Genomic DNA, 23,629 nt, shown 5'->3' with positions numbered 1-23,629 from the left:
AGGGAATCTGCTTATTACATAAATAATTTTGTTATTGTGATTCAATATCTGAAAGTCAGAGACAGTTGGTGACAAAATAAGGATTCTTTTCATTTTCCATTTAAATATTATATCATCCCCTCCTCCTCAATCTGTTAAAATCCAGGAGATCTGCCATGGAAATTTAGTCGTTATACTTGTCGGATCATGATGTCTGATCAAATACGAGTTTGTGTGTGTAAGGTTACGGGTAGATTATCTTTAATAATGCTGCTTTCAAGTCATGTTAAAAAGATTGTATTTTTACAAGATTATGTTTAAAACATCTACCCTCGGTTTCACAGACAGGGTTTAAGCTTAGTCCTGGACTAAAATGCATGTTTGAGCTGTTTTAACTGAAAGTAACTTGCACTGACATATCTTAAAATATGTCACTGCCATTGTTTTGTCTAAAGATACACACCAGTAAGGTTTTTTTTTCTAAGGCACATTTATTAAAGCTACTTATTTAGATGTCCTAATTAAACTAAGGCCTACTCCTGGCTTAATCTAAGCCATGTCTGTGAAACCAGGCCTTACATTAATACACTAAATATATTTAAGATTTAAACGTTGCTTGGAATTATTATTATTTCTTTTTTTCAGAATAAACTGACATTTTTTAATGGCTGGATGGAAAATAACATTTTTTGCTCCCATGTAACAGGGCAATGCTAACCAGCAACACCTCAACCGCTTAGTTGAAATAAATATGTATTGGTCATAAGTTTTAATTTAATTATGCTTTTCTTATTTAGCTGAATTGACAAAGTCTCATTTCCTTCTCTGTTGCAGTACAATAATGAAAAATACAAAAAACATCATTTACACACATAATGCACATCCTTTGCTCCTCATTTTGTTGTACTAATGGTAACAAGTGTGAAAAATGAACATGAAATTTAATTACTTTTATTATTATTATTAATATTATTATTTGCCATTTTCTTTTAATGTTAATATTAATATTATTTACCATGGAATGCGAACAGCCGAGAGTCGAAGTCAATCTTTTCTGACAGACAGAGAGTGTGAAACTTTCTCAGAAATCATTTGCTGATTGTTAAACGTGAATATAAAAATCATGCTGAGTTCTGGTTAGTGTTTGGATTAATCGCACCTGTTTTATTTCTCTCAGGTGTACGTGCAGCCACATTTTGACTACAACCCAGCCAATGACAATCTAATTCCATGCAGAGAGGCGGGACTTGCTTTCAAAAGGGGTGATATCCTGCAAATTGTCAACCGAGAAGACCCAAACTGGTGGCAGGTATGGATTATGGTGGTTTGACCTATTTTGACTCATTTGCATTGGTCGGTTGTTGTATTTTACTGACAATATTGTTTTGACTGACAGGCATGCCATGTGGTGGAAGGAGGTACAGGGCTGATTCCCAGCCAGTTTTTGGAAGAAAAGAGGAAAGCATTTGTTCCTAAAGACCTTGATGGAGCAGGTGATACACTTAAACACACTACTGTTGCCAAAACATTCAACAAAATGGCAGAAATATTCTGAAACACTGTTTGAAAGACATGCCATATAAATGTATTATGCTTTTGCAGTATTAACAAGTATCTTGGTGAAAACTATGGCACATTTTTTTGTACGGGATACACACAAATTTGTCCATGTATGTTATAACAGTGCCACAAGCCTACAGAAAATACAAACTTAATGCCATCTAGTGGACAATTACGTTACATTACATCAGTGGTTCCCAAACTGGGGATACGTGAGGTGATAGAGGGGGTACGCAAACAAAATGCTGAGTTTTCCGTTCATTTAATTCTACCCCACTTTAAAGTAACATTAAAACCGAGCATGTATTTCTAACAGTGTAAAAACAGGAATATGTTGGGGTCGTGAAAGGTCAAATATGACATGCAATCAAATTAGCTCATCTTTTGCAGTCAAAACTGACTGCATCCACACAAGTATTGTGCAAATCACGCTACATTACTACCGTTCTCTATAATGTACCTTTGTAAAAGTAGGGTTTTAGCACTTACTAGCTTGAAGAACAAATATAGACACAAACTTTTGCATATAATATAAAATATGAGCAAAAATGCATTTTTCCTAAATATCTACATGATTGCAAATATGAGATTGATTTTATAGGCCTACAACAGTTCAACAAACAAAAAGATAATATTAAGTGATGTACATTTTAGACGCAGTATTGTCAATATTGAGTTCTCTATTTTGGAATGAAATAATAATTCAAACGAAGCCACAGCAGAACTGATATGTTTCTCCAAGCAACACACAGCGGATTTTCGTTAGTGAAAGAATCTGCGACTTTGAAAGAATCGGGAGAGTCAATGATTCAATGACCCATTCATAAATACATACATCCATTTTCTTCATTATTGAATGAACGACTCAATGACTCACTCATTAAGACAGTGAATTGCCGTCACCTACTGGCGGTTTTAGTTTGATATTTTAGGGTACGTTTATACACCAACGATATGCTTGAAGTTTTGATGCTTTGAGTTTTCCGCGGACACCATTGTCAAAACGATCCCCATTCACATGAATCCGTAGCCTAGAAATCTAGACGAACCCTAGCGGCAGCAAAATGTATTTTGCAGCCAGGGTAGTCTAGCAACTCTCCGTTGACTTTCGGAGCTGTAAAAGCCTAAATTGGGTCAGGCCAATCACATCGTGTATAGAGTAGGCGGGGCGGGCTTAACATAATGACGACAGAGTTGCGAGGGTTCCCTGCTACTTGAAAACAAAGAAGAGTTGCTGCTTCTGGTGAACAGTCTTTCAAATCGGCTTTGGCCACGACTCTGGAGGACTTGGAGTTAAATTTTTCTTTGAGAAAAGAGCAAAGAGCGGCACTTAAGTCATTCTTAAAAAAGGAAGATGTGTTCATAGTTTTGCCGGCCAGATTCAAAAGTTGAATCTATCAACTAACGTTAGCTCCGCTGTTGGGAAAACGCTCTGGTTGGTTGAAGCGCTGTCCTATTGCGTGCAGAGGGAATTTGAAAGACAGCCGTTTATCCCACCCCTCGGATTGAGCTGTGTCTATGGTGAGTTGCCAGACCTAACATCTTAATAATAATAATAATAATACATTTTATTTAAAGGCGCCTTTCTCGGCACTCAAGGACACCGTACAAAGATACATAATACATTTAAAACAGCGCAGAATAAAAAGAAAATAGAGAATAAAACAATATTAAGAACAATTAAAAGAGGCAGAGCATGTTACAATACATTAGATATGATAGGCAGTTTTAAACAGATGTGTTTTAAGTTGAAGTTTAAAGTGAGAAAATGAATCAATGTTTCTGAGTTGTGATGGTAGTGCGTTCCAGAGTCGGGGAGCAGATCGGCTAAAAGCTCTGCTCCCCATAGTGGTAAGACGGGCACGGGGGACAGAGAGGTGTATGGAGGAGGATGACCTGAGTGAGCGTGAGGTGGTTGGAACCTGGAGGAGATCGGACAGGTATGGGGGGGACAGGTTGTGAATGGCTTTGAATGTTAATAAAAGGACTTTGAAATGGATACGAAACTGAACCGGGAGCCAGTGAAGCTGTTGGAGAACAGGGGTGATGTGGTGAATGGTTGGTGTTCGTGTTATTATGCGGGCAGCTGAATTCTGGACCAGTTGAAGTTTATGAAGGGATTTGTGAGGGAGACCGAAAAGAAGAGAGTTGCAGTAGTCTAGACGTGAAGTGACGAGACTGTGGACAAGGATGGAGGCTGTGTGGGGGGTAAGGGAGGGGCGGAGACGATTAATGTTTCTTAGGTGAAAGTAGGCAGACCGGGTAATGTTATTGATGTGAGATTGAAAAGATAATGTGCTGTCAAGGATGACACCCAGACTCTTAACCTGGGGGGAGGGTGAAACGGAGGAACTATCAATAGTGAGAGAAAGACTGTTGGTTTTGGATAAAGTAGATTTAGAGCCAATGAGGAGAACCTCAGTTTTATTACTATTTAATTTGAGGAAGTTCTGTGTAAACCAATTTTTTATTTCTGAGATGCAGTCAGTAAGGGAGGTGGGTGGGAGAGTGGATGAGGGTTTGGTTGAAAGGTAGAGCTGGGTGTCATCAGCATAACAGTGGAAGTGAATGTTAAATTGACGGAAAATACTACCCAGGGGAAGGAGGTAAATGATAAAAAGCAAGGGCCCCAGGACAGAGCCCTGGGGAACACCTGAAGTGACATTGAAGGGACTGGATTTAAAAGATTTAAATTGAATGAACTGAGTGCGGCCAGAGAGATAGGAAGTGAACCAGTCTAATGGAGTGTGAGTGATACCAATGGCAGATAACCTGTTGAGGAGGGTGGTGTGACAGATGGTATCAAAAGCTGAACTTAGGTCGAGGAGAATGAGAATGGTAAGGAGTCCAGAATCAGCTGCCATAAGGAGGTCATTGGTGATTTTGATAAGTGCTGTTTCAGTGCTGTGAAGTGGATGGAAACCAGACTGGAACTGTTCATACAGGTTATTTTGGGATAAATGAGAATGGAGTTGAGAGGCAACTGTTTTTTCAAGGATTTTGGAAATGAATGGTAAATTTGAAATTGGACGGAAGTTATTGTAGTCAGAGGGGTTGGCACCCACTTTTTTCAAAATTGGAGTTATGGAAGCAGTTTTGAATGATGTTGGAACAGTTCCAGTGGTGAGAGAGGAGTGGATGATAGCAGAAATGTGCGGAACCAGGAATGGGAGACAAGTTTTAACAAGTTGTGTGGGGAAGGGGTCAAGTTGGCAAGTGGAAGCCTTAGATTTCCTGATCAGTTCAGTGATTTCAGAGATAGCTGGGAGGTGGAAGGAAGAGAATGAATGTGTGGATGGGTGAAAATCGGCTGAAATGCTGTGGTGAGGGATATGTCCAAGGTTCTGATGAATATTTTTGATTTTTTCAGTGAAAAATGACATAATGGAGTTGCAAAATTTGGTTGTATACAGGTGAGGGGGGAGAAAGTCCTGAGGTTGAGTGATATTGTTAAGAATGGAAAACAGTGACTTCGAGTTTCCTTTATTTGCAGTGATTATACTGGAATAGTAGTGACTTTTAGTGCAAGCGATGGAGTCCTTGTATTGTAAGATGTGATTATTGTACATTTCTTTGTGAATAGTGAGACCAGTTTTCTTGTAGAGACGTTCAAGTTGCCGACCTTTGGCTTTCATGAGACGAAGATCGGTGGTGAACCAGGGGGCAGAGACGGAAAATGAAACAGATCTGGTTTTTAACGGAGCAAGGGAATTAAGAATATTATGGAGTCCAGTGTTGTAATGAGAAACCAGATCATCGGGGGAGGATAGATTATGAGTGTCGGGGGGGCAGAAGGAGTGGAAACTTGAAGTGAGAGTGGCAGGATTAATATTCTTTATATTCCGAAATGAAATAAAACGTGGTTTTTTAAAGATGGAAAGAGTGAGTTTCACTGAAAATGAGATAAGATAATGGTCAGTTATGGGGAGTTCAGCATCTTGATGTAGGTCTGGCTTGCCAGGCTAATGAATCTGTGAAAACGACTAAAAACGCTGTATTCTGCTGCCAGCCAGGCCATTAGATGACGATGAAACACTATATTGAACACAGAAAACGCATGTTCACGACATTATTGTTTTCGTTGTTTACACAGAGACCATTTTCAAAAACGTGCACTTTGACACCCGTTTTCAAAAGTTTGCATTTTCAGGCACCTAAAATGCTGCTGTTGTGTAAATGAATGGCCAAAACGCACAAAAAGTTTTACGTTTTTACTGTCGTGTAAACAGCCCCTAAAAGTATCACTTAGTTTTTACCATCATTTCATATTTCTCTGTTGAACTTTTTAATTTAAAACATTATCTCATTACATTATTTATTACAAGTATTATTATTGCATTACAAGTAACATGCATAACCCATTCAGATTACTTTTTTGATGTTACAAGTAAAGTAATGTGTTACAAGTAACATGCATTACCTAATCAGATTACTTTTTGATCTAACAAGTAATTAACTACAAGTAATGTGCATTACCTAATCAGATTACTTTTTGATGTAACGAGTAAAGAAACATATTACAAGTAACATGCATTACGTAATCAGATTACTTTTTGATGTTATGAGTAAAGAAACGCATTACAATAACGCACATTACATAATCAGATTACTTTCTGATGTTATGAGGAAGGAAAAGCATTACAAGTAGCATGCATTATGTAATCAGATTACTTTTTGATGTTATGAGTAAAGAAACGCATTAAAAGTAACATGCATTACGTAATCAGATTACTTTTTGATGTTATGAGTAAGGAAACGCATTACAATAACGTGCATTATGAAATCAGATTACTTTTTGATCTAACAAGTAAAGTAATGCATTACAAGTGTCATACATTATGTAATCATGACTTTTTTTGATGTCAATGAAAATTACATTCTAATAATACAAATACATTTATTTACAGTAGAAAAAGTCAATGCATATTAAGTTTTTAAGTTTTAAATTTCAAAAACAATATTCACATTATAATTATGAATTGTAGCTGAAATATAGCAGTTGATGCATGACGTCCACTACAGTGGACATGTGATTAATCAGAGTTTTCTCTCAATCTAAAATCAAAACTTGGAAAATTTTACTGTGATATGACTCATTAGATATTGCTTGATGCTGCAATATTTTTTTTACCTACAAGAGTCTCCTAGGATAGAAGGAATGGGTGGATATTCTGGAGCAACTTGGCATGTCTGACTGACCCTTGGCCATCTTGGTTTGGAGGGGGAAAAAATCTAAACACAACGGCTTGCCACTTGGTTGCAATTTATAGGATGATGCACCAGGGTCCAATGAAGAGGCTGATGTGCAACTTTGCCATAAAAACCCATGCAAATTCAAGAAAATGCTTTTTTAATAGCTGTCCACTGTAGTGACCACTATGCGTGAAAGGGTTAAGATATTTTTGATGAAATCTGAGAGCTGTCTGACTCTTTCATAGGCTTCTAGGCAATTTCATTCTGTTGGTCCAGAAAAGTTAGTAAAAACATTGTTAAAATAGTCCATGTGACTACAGTGGCTCAACCTTAAGTTTATCAAGCGACGAGAATACTTTCTGTGCGCAAAAAAAACACACAAAAATAATGACTTTATTCAACTATTCATTTTCTTCTGTGTGGGCCTCTGTCACGAGAGCCACGACGCATGCGTGAGTAATTAAGTAATTACTAAGTAATTACTGACATAATTTTCATTTTTGGGTGAACTAACCCTTTAATAGAAAAGTTGAATGCCTCAAGGGGTACGCCACTCTAAAAAGTTTGTATATATCTATATATCCTCTTTTTCTATTTTTTTTCTTAGGAATCCTATGTGGAACAATTACTGGTAAAAAGAAGAAGAAGATGATGTACCTCACTGCCAAAAATGCAGGTAAAATATGTGGTTATATAAAAATGTTATAAAATTGTGTAACAATCAAAATTGAAATCAGAAAGAGCTTTATCTTGACATAATCAAATAGAATTTTTATATAAAATTAGATACTTGGAGAACAAACATATATTATATATTTTTATATATATTTTTTATATTATATTAAATTTAATATATATTTAAAATATATATTTAATAATAATATTCTGAAATATATATATATATACAGTATATATAAATATATATTAAAAATAAAATACTAAATTACTAATTTATAAGTAAGTACAATATGACCCTACTTTAATATAATTTCAAAATATGTCTCTTATTGCTTTTTGACTTAAAATATGTATGCATCCTTTATTCTAATAAATCTGGTTGATCCATTGTGCTTCCTCTCCTGTATGGTTATGTTGCAGATTTTGATCGTCACGAGCTTCAGATCTATGAGGAAGTGGCACATATGCCACCATTTCAGAGGAAAACCCTCATTCTGATTGGAGCGCAAGGAGTGGGGCGTCGTAGCCTGAAAAACAGACTAGTTGTACTACATCCCACCCGTTTTGGGACCACTGTACCGCGTGAGTGGCTAAGGAATAATCCTACCTAGAAAATATACATAAAACATTCAAATATCAATGCATTTTCTTGTCCATATGATTACCCATTTCTTTGTTCTGTCTCAATATCTCAGATACGTCTCGGCGGCCTCGCGATGACGAGCGAGATGGTCAGTCGTATAGATTTGTATCACGTCTAGAGATGGAGAACGACATCAAGGCGGGCCGGTACTTGGAACACGGAGAGTACGACGGCAACCTCTACGGTACTAAAATCGACTCCATCCATGAGGTGGTGAACACAGGCCGTACATGTATCCTGGACGTCAATCCTCAGGCGAGTGTCTTGACATGCTTCTCTCTCAACATCTCTCAAAGTCAGAGAGGTTCACAGATATTATATTATGTAATTTAGGCTAGTTCCGATTAATGAATATATGAAAAATACTGTAACTTTCTTTCTTTCAGTAACTTTTTCCCCACATTGATGATCATAGGAAATGTTTCTTGAGCAACAATTCAGCATATTAGAATGATTTCTGAAAGATCACGTGACACTGAAGACTGGAGTAATGACTGCTGAAAATTTAGCTTTGCAACACACACACACACACACACACACACACACACACACACACACTTAATTGTTCCACTTGGGCCGTAGACTCCTCATTATGGCTGCCATGTGGAGGTCACATGAGCTTGGACCGATTTGACAGCTAAACGAGTTAATAAACAACCTACCACGAGCTCTTAATAAACATACCACAAGCTCTTTCCAGAGAGACTGACCTTGTTACGTTGCGTATATGTCAACCATCAAATAAACACACAGGTTCTACAGTTTAGGAAGCAGAGAGGCTCATGCTGTTGTTTCAGCTGTTTAGGAATTCATTACTTTTTGTGCACCTTTCATCATGAGTTTTAAAATAATAATAATAATAATAATTTACTGGGAAGACACATCAGAGGCTTTGGGTATAAACCATTGTGTAATCAAAACCCTTGATATGCACAGATATGGCTGTTTTATCTTTGTATTTTAATTGTTTTTTATCATCTGTCCTCAGGCTCTGAAGGTGTTAAAAACGGCAGAGTTCATGCCATATGTAGTGTTCATCGCAGCTCCAGAGTTCGACACACTGAAGGCCATGCACAAAGCTGTGGTTGATGCTGGACTCACCACTAAACAACTCACAGTGAGTTCTATTCAACTTTCCCTGGGCTGGTTCCCTGAAATTCTGATCTAGTTCTCAAGATGACCTACTTACACTATATTTGCATAGTGTTTGGGTTGTGGGTTAGTTCAGCTTCTTCACAAATGATGGCATGAAGGCAGCACAAATGAATTGGTATTTCCTGTTTGGTAAGATGTGCTACCTAGCTACATCAACATTTATGACTGTGGGATACCTCAGGTTTCTTCTTCCTCATGCAATATGCTATCCATGTGGAAGTTTTAAACATGACAGTTTTAACTACTTGTGAGTGATTCTGAGCACATTTTTGAATTGTTCTTCCATTTAAACATAGCTGTGCTACATCTTTCTGCGTTTCAAAAGAGATGCAGATATAAATTGCTTTTTAATAAGATGGAGATGTTCATGGGATATATGTTATTCACAGGTTTGGTGTCAGTCAAGATTTGTTTTTAAATAAATGTAATACTTTTATTAAGCAAGGATGCATTAAATGTATCAAATGTGACAGTAAAGACTTTCGTAATGTTACAAAACATTTCTATTTCAAGAATCCTGAAAAAGCGCATCATGATTTTTACAAAAATAGTCTTCAACATTGATAATAATAAGAAATGCAGATCAACATATTACAGTTTTTTTCAATTGCTTAAGCACAATTTTGAAAACAGGGCCCGGTTTTTCAAACCCCTTCACACAATTAGCACAGCACTACACCAAAGTAACACAACACCTCAGATCATTTGCAAAATGGAACACTTTCGCCAAAACTGTACAATGTCTTATAAAACCTTATTTTGTTGTCATAACATAAACACAACCATCATATGGTCTAATTCTGTTTGAATCAGTTAAACACTCCTGTGCTCAACCTAAAACACTTTTAGCATTTACACAGAGAGAGTGTGAACACCACATGACACCAATTGTGCAGACTAATGAAAATATTTATTTCTTTTCATGTACTCAAGTCAGCCAATACTGAACATTTCAACAAAACATTCATAACAAAACATTTTCCAGTTTTCATACAGTATTACCGAACATACCCTTGTACTGTAAGCTTACGGTAATACTGTTACATAAAAAATACAAATCCAGTTCAGTACCGAATAAAAAAAAAAAAAAAAAAACCTAAACATGTCTCCGCCTAGCTGGATCTGGCCACAGGGCCTTGTCAACATCACAGGCTGTATTTTCATGCAAGGCAACGTGGGAAGAATCACAAGGAGTGACGAATTCACCTCCCTCAGTATTAGTCCGTGGTTTATTACATGGTCCACAATTGTTTCCAAAAACGAAAACTTCCTTGTCTTGTTGTCTTCCCTCTCCCTCTTCCTCTCCCTCGTCCTCTCCCTCTTCCTTTTCCTCTTCCTCTTCCTCCACCTTGTTCTCTCCGGATTCCCCCTCTCATCCGCACTCTCCCTCTTCCCCTGACACCGTCCATTTTTGTTGAAGACAGGTGAACTTACCTGTTGCCTTTTTATAGTGCGTAAACCTGATTGGTGTGTCTACAATTAAGCACCAGTGTGTGTGGCTGTGTTTAACCAATTGGTTCATGGGTGTGTTCATTTGAAAGCCTTTGCTTTGAAATTGCAAGGAAATTACATCATGATAAATTTCTGTGTCAAATGTATACAAGTGTGTTTAGTGTTTTGCAAATCACTTTGTGTAATGTTTTGCAAAAAGTGTGAAGCTGACCATGTGCTTACAACCGTGCAAATCTAGGCCGGTGTTTTGCTCCGTGAGAGTAAAGTTTTGCTAATTGTGGGAAAGTTTTAATTTTAGTGTGTAAGCAATTGAAAAAAACTGTAAAATGGTCTCTGAAGACACACTTGGAAATAAATTACATTTTAAAACATATTGAAATAGAAAACATTTATTTTAAACTGTAATATTTCATAATATTATTCCTAATTATTGTTATTTTTACATTAAAGTCGGCATGAAACGGAAGTTGCAATAGTCTTTTCCTCCCTATTTTGATGTATATCAGAGTGAAACGGCTTCTCAAACTAGAAAAAAATTTAGGACTGGACTTCATTTTGTCCATCGGGAATTGATTGAATTGTTGGATGGTTGTGGTTTGCTATACTGTGTGCTGCAGCAATGATGTATTTTTGTAGGCCAACCTGCAAGTTAGCATCACCCTTGACAAAAACCCTATTGGATTTTTCCATTGGGTTTTGGATTATTGCAGAAAATAAAGTCTGTGACTAACAAAAGCTTTTTCACAACTTTTCTTGATTTTTGAAGTGTAAATACAATCGGCAGAAGTCAAAAGCTAAATGTAGGCTATAAATGAACTACACTACACTACAGTCGCTGGACTAAGATTTCGACTCTTTCAGTCTTTAAAAACATTTTCCCTGAAAGTTCGAGTTATAATAGTCTGCAAGAGCGTGATTATAAACACAACGAGGCTGTGAAAGCGGACTAGATGAGGTTACCGGTTCGTGTGATGACATTTTATGTCCCTGAAAACCTCTTTAGTCCCATTTAGCCACTTGTTAGCAACCGCCTTTTACAAGACTAGTAAAAGTTTTTTTTAAAAATCACAAGATGTAAAAATATCTTGAGCTTGTGTTTACCACAGACCTTATTTCAAGCATTTAACCAAAAACCTGTGTTGTTTTAAAGTCTTGTGTGAATACTGTAAATATACCATTCTTATCCACTTTAACTTCTGTTTTATGTCTCATTCTTTTAAGACCTGGCTACTCGCACAGTAAAATCTGACCCTATTTTTAACGCATTAACCAAACCAATAAGGCCAATTGTTACAAACTGTAAGAATATTTATATATTTAACAACAATATTCAAAGACAAATTATCTTTATGCTCTTTTGACATTGTCAGCAGCTCAGTGACTGTCGTGCTCTTAAATGTTAGCCATGGGCTCATGAATATTAATCACATTGTCTATATTTGCCCAAGTGATTTGCTGACATCAAAATGGGGATGGTAAAAGGTGAAGAGACTAGCCAATGGAATTAGCACTTGCGTGTTAGTCCCGCCCACTGCTGAAGGGAATTAAGGGCTACAATTATTTCCCATAAACTTCTTCAGTGTAATTATTATTCCTCAGATCAATGGGACAAATGTAATATTTTCCGAAAGTGACTATATTCAATCTAAGTTTTACAAATGGACTTCATGAATATCTGGTTCATCTGTGTCAACATCAGAAGTTCTCTCTTAACTCAAGTAATAATTCTGTTCTCTCGTTCTCACAGGATGTGGATCTGAAGAAAACCGTAGATGAAAGCGCTCGTATCCAGCGGGCGTACAGACACTACTTTGACCTCATCATTGTCAATGACAACCTAGACTGTGCGTTTGAGAAACTTCAGTCCGCTGTGGACCAACTCTGCACTGAACCGCAGTGGGTTCCAGTGAGCTGGGTTTACTGAGGAAGCTCACCATGCAAGCATGTTTGAGTGTGTGTATGTGTGTGTTTGTTTACAGTGTGTGTATGATTTGAATCCAAGGTGACTGATATGGGGCCGAGTGAAGTTTGGAATGACCAACCAAATGAGTGTCATCTCCCGCAAAAGCACCGTTAGCCCCAACTTCTTTTCTTTGTGCATACGATGCAACGTTTTTTTCTACTCAAACTGAAAGGGAAGAGTACTTATTTATTTTAGTATTTCTATGTTTTTAACGGAAATCTTTCTATTTGTAACTTCTTTGGAGTTGGAAGAAAAGAAAAACGAGGAAAACTAAAACCGGCCTTGGCGAATCAGAGGCCATATTTTTTAATTTATTATTGTTGTTATTTTTACACGTGTTCCTCCTTCATTTTGTAGTTCCTGAACCCACTGTGATGTTTTGATTTATACTCAAATGAAGGACTAACCTGACGGAGTGTAGCAGGCCAAGGGCTTACTATATGTAGAACATTTCAGATCCTAAAACCAGATCCTCTTAACCATTTGTTCGCTTATCTTCATATCTAAGAGATGTATTGAATCTTTTATGCAAAGTCCATATCAATGTGTGCAGTTTGTTTTATTTATAGTGTGTTTTGTAAAATTTCATTCACCATTCTTGTCTTGCACAACATTGGGCTGCACATTGTGTCTGTGTCTTATGATCCTGTCATTTTCTTTGAAGTTCTTTTCTTTTAAGGAACCGAACAAATAGGCGTTGATTTCAGCTGTTTCGTGTTTTTTTTTCTTTCTTGTCAGCATTCCAGAATGTCATAAACTCTCTGCCAAATGTATTTTTGTCTCTGTGTCAACAAGACCTCAACAACAAGGCAATAAACATGCTGACCATTTTTACTCTTTATTCCTCTTTTCCGTTTATTAATAATAAAAGTGCATGATACAATAAAAATGGAAGCTTTTTGGAGAAAATACATGTATGTGCTCTTTATCTGTAGAGATAAAGAGCAAATCAATCAAATGGTTTGGCACAAATGAAATGCCAAAAAGTATTTACAGTAAAAATATATATATATACAGTACTGTGCAAAAGTCTTAGGCATGTTAATACCCCCCCCCCCCCCCCCCCAAAAAATGGTTTTAAGTCAGTTATTTATATCTTTTGCTGTAGTGTGTCAGTAGGAAATATAAGTTTACATTTCCAAACATTCTTTTTGCCATTAATTGTAATAATAATCCAGCGAGATTTGTGTATGCACAAGGAGTCTGACAACAGCCGGTATGATCTGATCTCACCATCATCGAGTCCGTCTGTGATTACATGAAGAAACAGAAAAAACTGAGACAAACTAAATCCAGAAGAACTGCGGGAATGTCTCCAAGATGCTTGAAGAAACCTTCCAGGCAAGACTTTCGCACAGTACTGTATATATTATTAATATTACAAAATATCTGATAAACTGTAGCATCCCTATCAAAAATAAAGACAAAATTAATAATACTGCTGCACTAAAGTGTGTAATTTCTGTATTACTAATATGTCGTAATCAGGAAAAACTTACACACTTTACACATTAAAAGGCCATTTTAGCCATCAGAAAAATCATGCATCACTGAGGGAAGCAAGGCCATGGATGGCAATGCACAGTACCATAGGAAGGAATCCCTCTCCGCATGTCATTTCTGAGGTTAGTGTGTCATTCTCTTTCCTTAGTAAAACATTACATGACTTAAAAAGTGCCTCCACTCTGTGGAATTCATCGTCACTTTGTAGGAAAACAGGAATGGTGTCCTTGCAGAGTGGCTTGTAGTTAGAAGTCAGATGAATTACCTTGGTATACAGAAAAAACAAAATTAAATTAAACATATTTGAATAAAATAAAATACAAATTCTCAAACATTAATGCAGAATCTGCAGAAACTCACTAAATCCTGTAGACTTTTGAGACTTTCAGAAGTGCAGAACGGTTCTAGCAGGTTCAGTCCAGCATCCGTCAGGTCTGAATCAAAAATTAAACAGTGTGAGTGAAAACAGAAAGAGTCTATGTACACAAGATATCTCTGAGTTTAGGTGTACAAACCTTCAAGAGCACTGATAAGCATTTTAATGGCATGCATAAGATCCATGCTCTGCTTGCTTGCTTTTGTTGAGCATCCGTTCTGATGGGATACCGCCGTGTGATGACCATTCTGTTCTTCTGGTTTGAGGCTTGATCCATTTAACTCAGATGCCAAGGAAAGATCACTGTGATTGGCTGTTGATATCTGACATCCATTATAACTGGACAATGGCGTTGATGTGGAAAGTCCATTCTTGTCAAGTGGTTCACACTTCAGTAAGTCTAAAAACTCACTAATAATCTGGCACTGTTTTTCAGGCAGCTCGCTGGTTAGGAAGCATGGAGTCTCACCACTGCTTAACATATCACTCTGAAAGACAGAAAGACCATGAGATAAGACAAAAATAAATAGAAGTGATAAAAAATAGGTATATATATATATATATATATATATATATATATATATATACTGTATATATATATATATATATATATATATATATATATAGGGTATTTTTTTCTCCTCTTAAAAATGTATCCCTAATATATAAAAGTCCCTAACTGAAGAATCAGCTATATATATATATACAGTACCAGTCAAAAGTTTGGAAACATTACTATTTTTAATGTTTTTGAAAGAAGTCTCTTATGCTCATCAAGCCTGCAGTTAAAAAAAAAACAAAAAAAAAAACAGTAATATTATGAAATATTATTACAATTTAAAATAATGGTTCTCTTTTTTAATATACTTTAAAATGTAATTTATTTTTGTGATGCAAAGCTGAATTTTCATCAGCAAGTACTCCAGTCTTTGGTGTCTTATGATCCTTCAGAAATCATTCTAATATGCTGATTTATGATCAATGTTGGAAACAGTTGTGCTGCTTAATATTTTTTTTATAACCTGAGATACTTTTTTCAGGATTATTTGATGAATAAAAAGTTAAAAAGAACTGTATTTATTTAGAATAGAAATCTTTTGTAACAATATACACTACCGTTCAAAAGTTTGGGAACAATAACTATTTTTTTTTAAAGAAATTAGTACTTTAATTCAACAAGGATGCGTTAAATTGATAAAAGGTGATGGTAACGATTTATATTGTTAGAAATGTTTTTATTTTGAATAAATGCTGTTTTTATGAATAAATGCTGATAACGTTTTATTCATCAATGAATCCTGAAAAAAGTATTCCAAAAAAATATATTAAACAGCACAACTGTTTCCATCATTGATAATAACTGAGTATCAAATCATCATATTAGAATGATTTCTGAAGGATCATAAGACACCAAAGACTGGAGTACTTGCTGATGAAAATTCAGCTTTGCATCACAAAAATAAATTACATTTTAAAATATATTAAAAAAGAGAACCATTATTTTAAATTGTAATAATATTTCATATATATATATTTTTTTTTTTTTAACTGCAGGCTTGATGAGCATAAGATACTTCTTTCAAAAACATTAAAAATAGTAATGTTTCCAAACTTTTGACTGGTACTGTATATATATATATATATATATATGTGTGTATATGTATATAGCTGATTCTTCAATTAGGGACTTTTCATTAGATAGCCTATCTTGAAAAATGAAAGTTGTTCAGTGATATTCATTATAACTACAAATTTAATATAGAGAAATAAATAGCATTTCCTGTTTTTTTCCTGGGTCAACATATTTTGTTGATCATGGAACAACATTCCTATCCGAAAATTTACCCCAAGTTTACCCCTAAACCTAATAAGTTATCCCTAAAATCAGAGGGAAATGATAGCTGGATAACACTGATATAGAAGCATCTAACCCTAAACTTGACATAAACTGTAAACCTGTTAATCAAATTTGATTGGTTGATTGGAATGTTGTTCCAGGATCAACAGACATGTTGTTCCATGATCAACAAAGAAGTTGATCCAGGAACATGTTGCACTTGGTGAAATCAGGTAACCCAAAAAAGCATGTGTGGGCACAAGCACAAAATAGAGAATTTATGGGACGTTATCTTTAAACACTGTTAAATGAGGAAAAAAGGAGGGAAAAAACTATAGAGACAATAAAAAAAAATCTTTAAAATCATCCTAGGGGACAGAAAGTTCCCTTAAAGAAGGAATACCCTATTTATACAATTGTACAATAACCTTGTGCAATATGAGTGCAAGATTAGCAAGCATTGTTCCTTTCTTTCAAACTATCACTCACTCACTCTACCCACCAAAGCTGACAAGACAGATCGGTCCAACAGAATTTTCCTCAACAGGAGCAGGATGGAGGAACGGCTTTCAGTAGACAAGTCATCCAGCGCACAAAAGCTAGTCTGAACATCTGCAAGTGCTGCAAGGAGACCAAAATATATATCTTTAAACAAAAATGAAAGGGTCTCACTATGGCAATATCCTAATAACCAGGCAGGAACTTGAAAAAGGGAAACAGGAATAAATGGCCAATTCTACTTCTGCTTCACACATACTTGCACAGCACACAAAGGAACTGAAACACACACCATCTTTCAGGGTATCAATTGGGAAACCTTTTTGGATCAGTTGCCGTTGACCATCCACCTCTGATAAAGTGGGCGAGGGATTCCAGGAAGTGTCATCTGCTTCTAGTCCACTAGACGTGACACACAAATCTAAACTCACACAAAAATCAAAGGTCCAAATAAATGTACAGCACACCTGTCTTACTGATGTCCTATTATGTATGTTTTTTTTTACATTTTCAACTTTTTTAGCATGTAATGTAACAATGTAAAATATGTGAAAAACTATTTGTTTTTTTGAACATTAAAGCATGAAAACCTATTTTAGTAGACCCCAAAAACAAAAATAATTTGAAAAATAATAGGTCCCCTTTAAACAAGCAATAATAGACATAATAGGTCCCCTTTAAGCAATGAAAATAATGTATATAAAAATAATAATAATACAATTAAATAGAAAAGAATCATTTTAAATAAAAAATGAATTAAATATTAATTAATACATTTAATAATAATAATAATCAAAAAGAATTGTAGCCTTCTCCAGCCACATACAGTAAATGTCACTGACCAAAGTAGCCGTCACTTTCGATGGTCATTTCATTGACACGGTAAGCAATCACAGTGTCCGGTGGGATGTCTAATGCAATCTCAGAGTCATAGTGTAGATTGCAGCTGTTTTTCACGAACACCTGAAACTATAGAATCACTCAGATAAGGGCATTTATTAAAGCAATGAGCTAATCTCAAGCTCATCACTGTTTACAGTTTTTTTTCGATTGCTTACACACTAAAATGAAAACTTTCCCACAATTAGCAAAACCTTACACTCACGGAGCAAAACGCCGGCCTAGATTTGCACGATTGTAAGCACACGGTCAGCTTCACACTTTTTGCAAAACATTACACACAGTGATTTGCAAAACACTAAACACACGTAAATGGACGGTGTCAGGGGAGAGTGCGGATGAGAGGAAGAGGGAGAGGGAGAGGAAGAGAGAGAGGAAGAGGGAAGACAACCAAATCCGTGTAACGAAATTCGTTTTCGTTTTTGGAAACAATTGTGGACCACGTAATAAACCACGGACTAATACTGAGGGAGGTGAATTCGTCACTCCTTGTGATTCTTCCCACGTTGCCTTGCAAATGAAAATATAGCCTGTGATGTTGACAAGGCCCTGTGGCCAGATCCAGCTAGGCGGAGAGATGTTTATTTTTTTTTATTTTTTTTTTATTCGGTACTGAACTGGATTTGTATTTTTAAATAACAGTATTACCGTAAGCTTACAGTACAAGGGTATGTTTGGTAATACTGTATGAAAACTGGAAAATGTTTTGTTATGAATGTTTTGTTGAAATGTTCAGTATTGGCTGACTTGAGTACATGAAAAGAAATAAATATTTTCATTAGTCTGCACAATTGGTGTCATGTGGTGTTCACACTCTCTCTGTGTAAATGCTAAAAGTGTTTTAGGTTGAGCACAGGAGTGTTTAACTGATTCAAACAGAATTAGACCATATGATGGTTGTGTTTATGTTATGACAACAAAATAAGGTTTTATAAGACATTGTATAGTTCATTTTGCAAATTATCTGAGGTGTTGTGCTAATTGTGTGAAGGGGTTTGAAAAACCGGGCCCTGTTTTCAAAATTGAGCTTAAAGGAGAACTCCGGTCAATTTTAACATTGAGCTCATTTTTTGGTAAATTTGGAGTGCTGTCAGTACAGAGAACAACGACAAAAATCGGTGTTGCCTACACCGTGTTATCCTCTTTTTAAAATTTGCACCCTGTTGACTTCAATGGGGCAAGTTTTAAACCTGCTTTTAGCCTCTTAACATCCTTGATGTGTCATTACAAGTGCCCAGCCATGTGAGTGATTCCTTTAGAGTGAACGCGGGTGAATCTGACTGCAGTAGATGTGAAAGATATTAATAAAAGTGATGTCATACCTGTATTTACATCCTGTTTTCGGCTGAAGTCCACAGTAGTCGATTGTCGAGTTCACGCGCATAGGTTTAGTACGTACGATCATGCGCCCGAACTCAACAATCGACTACTGTGGACTTCAGCCGAAAACAGGATGTAAATACAGGTATGACATCACTTTTATTAATATCTTTCACATCTACTGCAGTCAGATTCACCCGCGTTCACTCTAAAGGAATCACTCACATGACCTGTGCACTTGTAATGACACATCAAGGATGTTAAGAGGCTAAAAGCAGGTTTAAAACTTGCCCCATTGAAGTCAACAGGGTGCAAATTTTAAAAAGAGGATAACACGGTGTAGGCAACACCGATTTTTGTCGTTGTTCTCTGTACTGACAGCACTCCAAATTTACCAAAAAATGAGCTCAATGTTAAAATTGACCGGAGTTCTCCTTTAAGCAATTGAAAAAAACTGTAATCCTTGAACACACTTCTTACAAACCTCAGAACAATTCCCTCCAACCTTAGCCTTGCAGCCACACTTCTCCTGTTCAGCACAAAAGATGGAGCAGCTGCGGGTGGTGAAGATTCGCTCTGAAAGGAGGGTAAAACCTTTCTTCCTTTTTTGAGACTGCTTGATCAAAGAATGTGTGAGGTCCAATTTCCTACAGGAGTCATCAAGGTTAAATCAAAAGGTGAAGAATGAATTTCAAATTCCATCAGTTTATCTTCTTATATGCATTAAGTATGTTAAAAGAATAGTTTACACAAAATTGACATTTTTGTCATCATATACTCATGTTGTTTTAAACCTATATGACTTTCCAAAAATATATTTTGAAAAATGTAGGATTTTTTTTTTGTTTACATGTTTACATGCACGTCCTGAGTTACATGCGTTCCTGGGTCTAAATTTTTGGATAGGAATGTTGTTCCAGGATCAACAAAATATGTTATGTGAAGAGATTTGCTTGTGTCAAGCGATTTAAGTCTTTTCTCTGATTACTGGAAATAATCACTTAATTGGTGCACATGTGCATGCAGTGATTTCAAATCAATCCAATATTGTTTTGGACAGTTTCGAAATTCTTCAAAATTTGTCCTTTAAATGTTTGGAGCATGAAGAGTGAATAAAGTCCTCCAAAATAATTTTTGGATGAACTGTCCCTTTAAGAGACTCAACAGGGTTGTGCTCTGAATAGATTTTCCAAATTATGATAAAAAAAAACGTAAAAATACTCTTTAGTTCGTAATTATCAAATTAAAATAAAATTATATACATATTAAAGTGTTTTTCTCTAACCGTCCTTTGGAGTCATTCATTAGTGTCTGAATATCCACGTATTCCGTCTGAAGTTTCCCGAAAGATATACAAAGTTTTGATGTGCCCTGTCCTTTCATATTTAGGATGACAGCTGCAGCTCCCACCTCTACAGATGCAGCAGTGGAGTTTATGTATTTTCCCGCATACTTTCCCAACTCTTTCTCCTTACACACTGTTTAAAACAAAGAGGTATTCATTTGGACAAAAGATATTTCCATTTAGGCATATTTTGCCCAACACAAAACACATCTGTTTAAGCTAAAAACATCCTGAGATACTTATTTGCTATTCACTTTACCTGGTTTAATTGCTTTCCCATTCAGCAGCAGGTCATTGAGAGTGAAGGGTGTGGGTCTGTATTTAGTTTTCTGCCAGAACCACATTTTCGGGATTTTCAGCACCACCGCAAGTGGCTGGAGGTATTTGGAATCATTCGAGCTGGAAGCCGCAATCAGAGCTCCATCAGGATCTATCTGTTGGACCAGCTTCTTCGTCGCGCTCTTAAACATCCTTTGCACAAACACGTGAACAGGCAGCATTAAACCACATTGGAAAATGTGTACACTTGATGAACATCTTTACTCATTGACTTTTCTCAAGGATGCAAACTGTAAAATACCCTCATTTTGATTGCACAATCCTTTATTTGTTTGGAAACCACAGAATCATCATAAAATACGCAAAACTCCATTCACAGCTGATTCCCTGGTAAGTTACGCAATGTGATGAACCTCAAAAACACTAAATGTGCAGAAACTGGTTACCAAAGAGGTTTTCTCTTCTTGCCAAAAACATGAAGTAAATCCAAAAAGGGGAATATGACAGATATTATGAATAGCAAGGATTAAGTGAGATTAGAGAAAGCTCACAACAAATCAAAATGTCAGAGATGCTGTGAATGAAATAGCATTTCAGCTGCATCTGTACACAACACATGGTGGCTTATGGGTGTTACAGATATGGTTCATCATACTAATAGAGTAAGACAACATAAAACCTACCTCTCTATAAAGGGCTTAAACAAGGACAAATTAGGGACATTTTTTAATTGGGGGGCTTCCAGTCAGTGGAACTCCCCTGCCACTGGGCCATTGAAGCTATACTGGCAGTTGTGTTTATGATGAACAACAGGTGTTAAACAAAAGTTTCCAATGTCATTCTGAGGCTCCTTATTCCTTATAAAGGGATAGTTCACCCAAAAATGAAATTCTGTCATTAGTTGCACCCTTGTGTTGTTCCAAACCTGTATGACTTTAATTCTTCAGTGGAACATAATTCGGACAACATAATGGTAAATTTGTCAATTGAGTTACAAAGAATGGAGCTAGGAGCTCGCAAACGTTTGAAGCTTGATAACTTCAGTCATCATCATGCATTGTAATTGCGGGGAAAAGAAAGACTAGCGCATCTTCAAAACTTTCTTTTTTTTCTTCAACATTCATCGGAACAAAATGAAGGTGAGTAAATGATTGACAAAACTCTGTAGACAGAATGAAAGTTTGAAATGTATATCTGAGTAATAAAAATGTATGGCGGGGCTTGATTTTGAATTGATTGGATCGTTGGATGGTTGTGGTTTACTATTGCTGTGATCTCATGTGAGTGACAGGTTGTCCCGTCCTCTTGTCTGTAAACATTCAGAGAAGTCCTTGCAAGAAGGAGGGTAAATTATTTTTGATTAATGATTATGAGGGCACATTATTAAATTTTTTTTTTTTTTAAATGATGTGCTTGGGTAAATTATTTATAATAAATACTGCAATATTTAAAAAGAATAAAAAAATATACATTTTTATTTCATGGTGACTAATTTTGGGGTGAACTTTTTGGATGAGCCGTTTATGAATCATGCACTTGCCCAAAATGATGTTTTATTAACAAGGTTCGGGAGGAGCACGTTCAGATAATTAACACAAGTGGAAAGCACTCAGCAATCAATGGTGAGAGGTATAAATACTCAGCAGTCTCACCTCATTCCATTGACAGTTTTTGCAGCATCCCTCCACCACCCCTTCTCCACACTTCTAGTACTAAACACTTACATACGGGGGGAGTACTCTGGGTTCGGGCTGAACTCCGAGCTCGGAGCCCTCCCTCCGGACAGCACGCCATATACGCATTAAACTTACCCATTCAAATTATATGTAAGTGTGAACTCGTGAAAAAGGTGTAAAGAGAATATGATTCTGTACATCAATAATGGTTATTTTAATGGATTTGCAATGTAACCATGGTAATAAAGTAGCCTACAAAAATACATGTAATTTTAAAATGCAGCACTCAATTGTATTAGCCTATTAATAAGGGGGTGCTCCATCTCTCTACCCAAAAAGGTTTAAAAGACACCAGCTCAAAATCCTTTTATTGACACAAATGTGGCACAGGCAGTAGGCAAAATGGATGGAGTTCTTCAAAAAGACTTAAGAGGATGTTTAAATAACCTCAGTCACAATAGAATGACCACAGCAGACCAACAGTCATCTCCAAACTTACCACTTCATTTACATCACATAGACTAAGACATGTAGGCTGTTGAATTCGCGTACATAGCTATTACATTAGTCCAGTGAAGCAAGAAATCAGGCGATCAAGAGTAAGATTTGATAGATATTTTTTTAAGTAGGCTACATACCTGTATCTGTTAATCAGACTCCTTGTTTGCGCTAGATCAACAGCCAAAGATCTGAAAAAGCGACGGATTATGAAGAAACGATGAAGAATATGAATTCAACAACTGCTTTGTTTAAGAGACAAGTCCACAGTATTTCTCGTATTAGAAAGTGCAAAAAATTCAGCACGTTCACTCAGATTTAAACGTCTTCTCTCGACTCCTAACTAAAATGTCATCTCACACGTGTTGCATCGGGGGTTTTGACAGATGCGCGCGGACGAGACTCAAGTAAGTTACCAAAATGTCAGGAGGAGGCGGTACAATATAGCCTAGGGGGATTTTATCTTCTTGCTTCCTTGCTCAAGTTTGGGTTCCACATGAACAGAACCATAAATAATCTTGGGACAAGCCCGATTTTTAACTGATCACGTAAAGCGAGTGAAATATGCAGAGTTTGGTTGACTGAATTGTCTAGAAATAGACTTACAAAAATTTAAATGAACATAGATCAGTTAAACTGAAATAATTATAAACCAGTAATAAAAAGTTATCAACATTAAATATTTAGTTTTTGACTGAATGCAGTGTAGAATGACAAACAAACAAATGATAAATTAACGTGAAGTGCTTTGTGCCTAAGTCACTCAAAAGGTAA

At 36.3% G+C, this 23,629-nt stretch overlaps 2 protein-coding genes across 8 annotated transcripts in view; one reads left to right on the top strand and one right to left on the bottom strand.

The window, feature by feature from the left end:
- The window catches only part of pals2b (protein associated with LIN7 2, MAGUK p55 family member b), a 36,113-nt gene extending 22,609 nt beyond the window's left edge, over positions 1-13,504 (top strand). For all 5 annotated transcript variants that reach the window (XM_079879029.1, XM_079879030.1, XM_079879028.1 and 2 more), the window contains 7 exons: positions 1,157-1,288; positions 1,376-1,472; positions 7,340-7,408; positions 7,831-7,992; positions 8,106-8,308; positions 9,042-9,170; positions 12,408-13,504. In XM_079879029.1, coding sequence (XP_079735155.1) covers positions 1,157-1,288; positions 1,376-1,472; positions 7,340-7,408; positions 7,831-7,992; positions 8,106-8,308; positions 9,042-9,170; positions 12,408-12,584 — 969 coding nt within the window. In that variant the 3' untranslated portion in view covers positions 12,585-13,504. The remainder of the gene's footprint in view (positions 1-1,156; positions 1,289-1,375; positions 1,473-7,339; positions 7,409-7,830; positions 7,993-8,105; positions 8,309-9,041; positions 9,171-12,407) is intronic.
- Positions 13,457-23,208, bottom strand: gsdmea (gasdermin Ea). Of its 3 annotated transcripts, XR_013822023.1 has the most exons (11): positions 22,996-23,208; positions 20,662-20,873; positions 20,343-20,535; positions 19,542-19,704; positions 17,680-17,806; positions 17,130-17,258; positions 16,842-16,960; positions 14,642-14,990; positions 14,487-14,560; positions 14,022-14,391; positions 13,457-13,642 (listed from the first exon to the last, which is right to left on the bottom strand). XR_013822023.1 is itself a non-coding variant. In XM_079879031.1 (10 exons), exons 2-10 carry the CDS (start codon positions 20,870-20,872, stop codon positions 14,164-14,166), a joined length of 1,593 nt encoding a protein of 530 aa, XP_079735157.1. In that variant the 5' UTR covers position 20,873; positions 22,996-23,208; the 3' UTR covers positions 13,457-14,163. The 3 variants fall into 3 exon arrangements, 2 of the variants coding, with proteins under 2 accessions (XP_079735157.1, XP_079735158.1); XM_079879031.1 differs by having other exon boundaries at positions 13,457-14,391; XM_079879032.1 differs by having other exon boundaries at positions 13,463-14,391; positions 17,157-17,258.
- Between the last annotated feature and the right edge of the window lie 421 nt (positions 23,209-23,629).

This window comes from Squalius cephalus (assembly GCF_949319135.1).
Source record: "Squalius cephalus genome assembly, chromosome: 8".
Taxonomy (NCBI): Eukaryota; Metazoa; Chordata; class Actinopteri; order Cypriniformes; family Leuciscidae; genus Squalius; species Squalius cephalus.
Note: the sequence above shows the minus strand (reverse complement) of the source record. Positions and strands in the feature narration are given on the sequence as shown.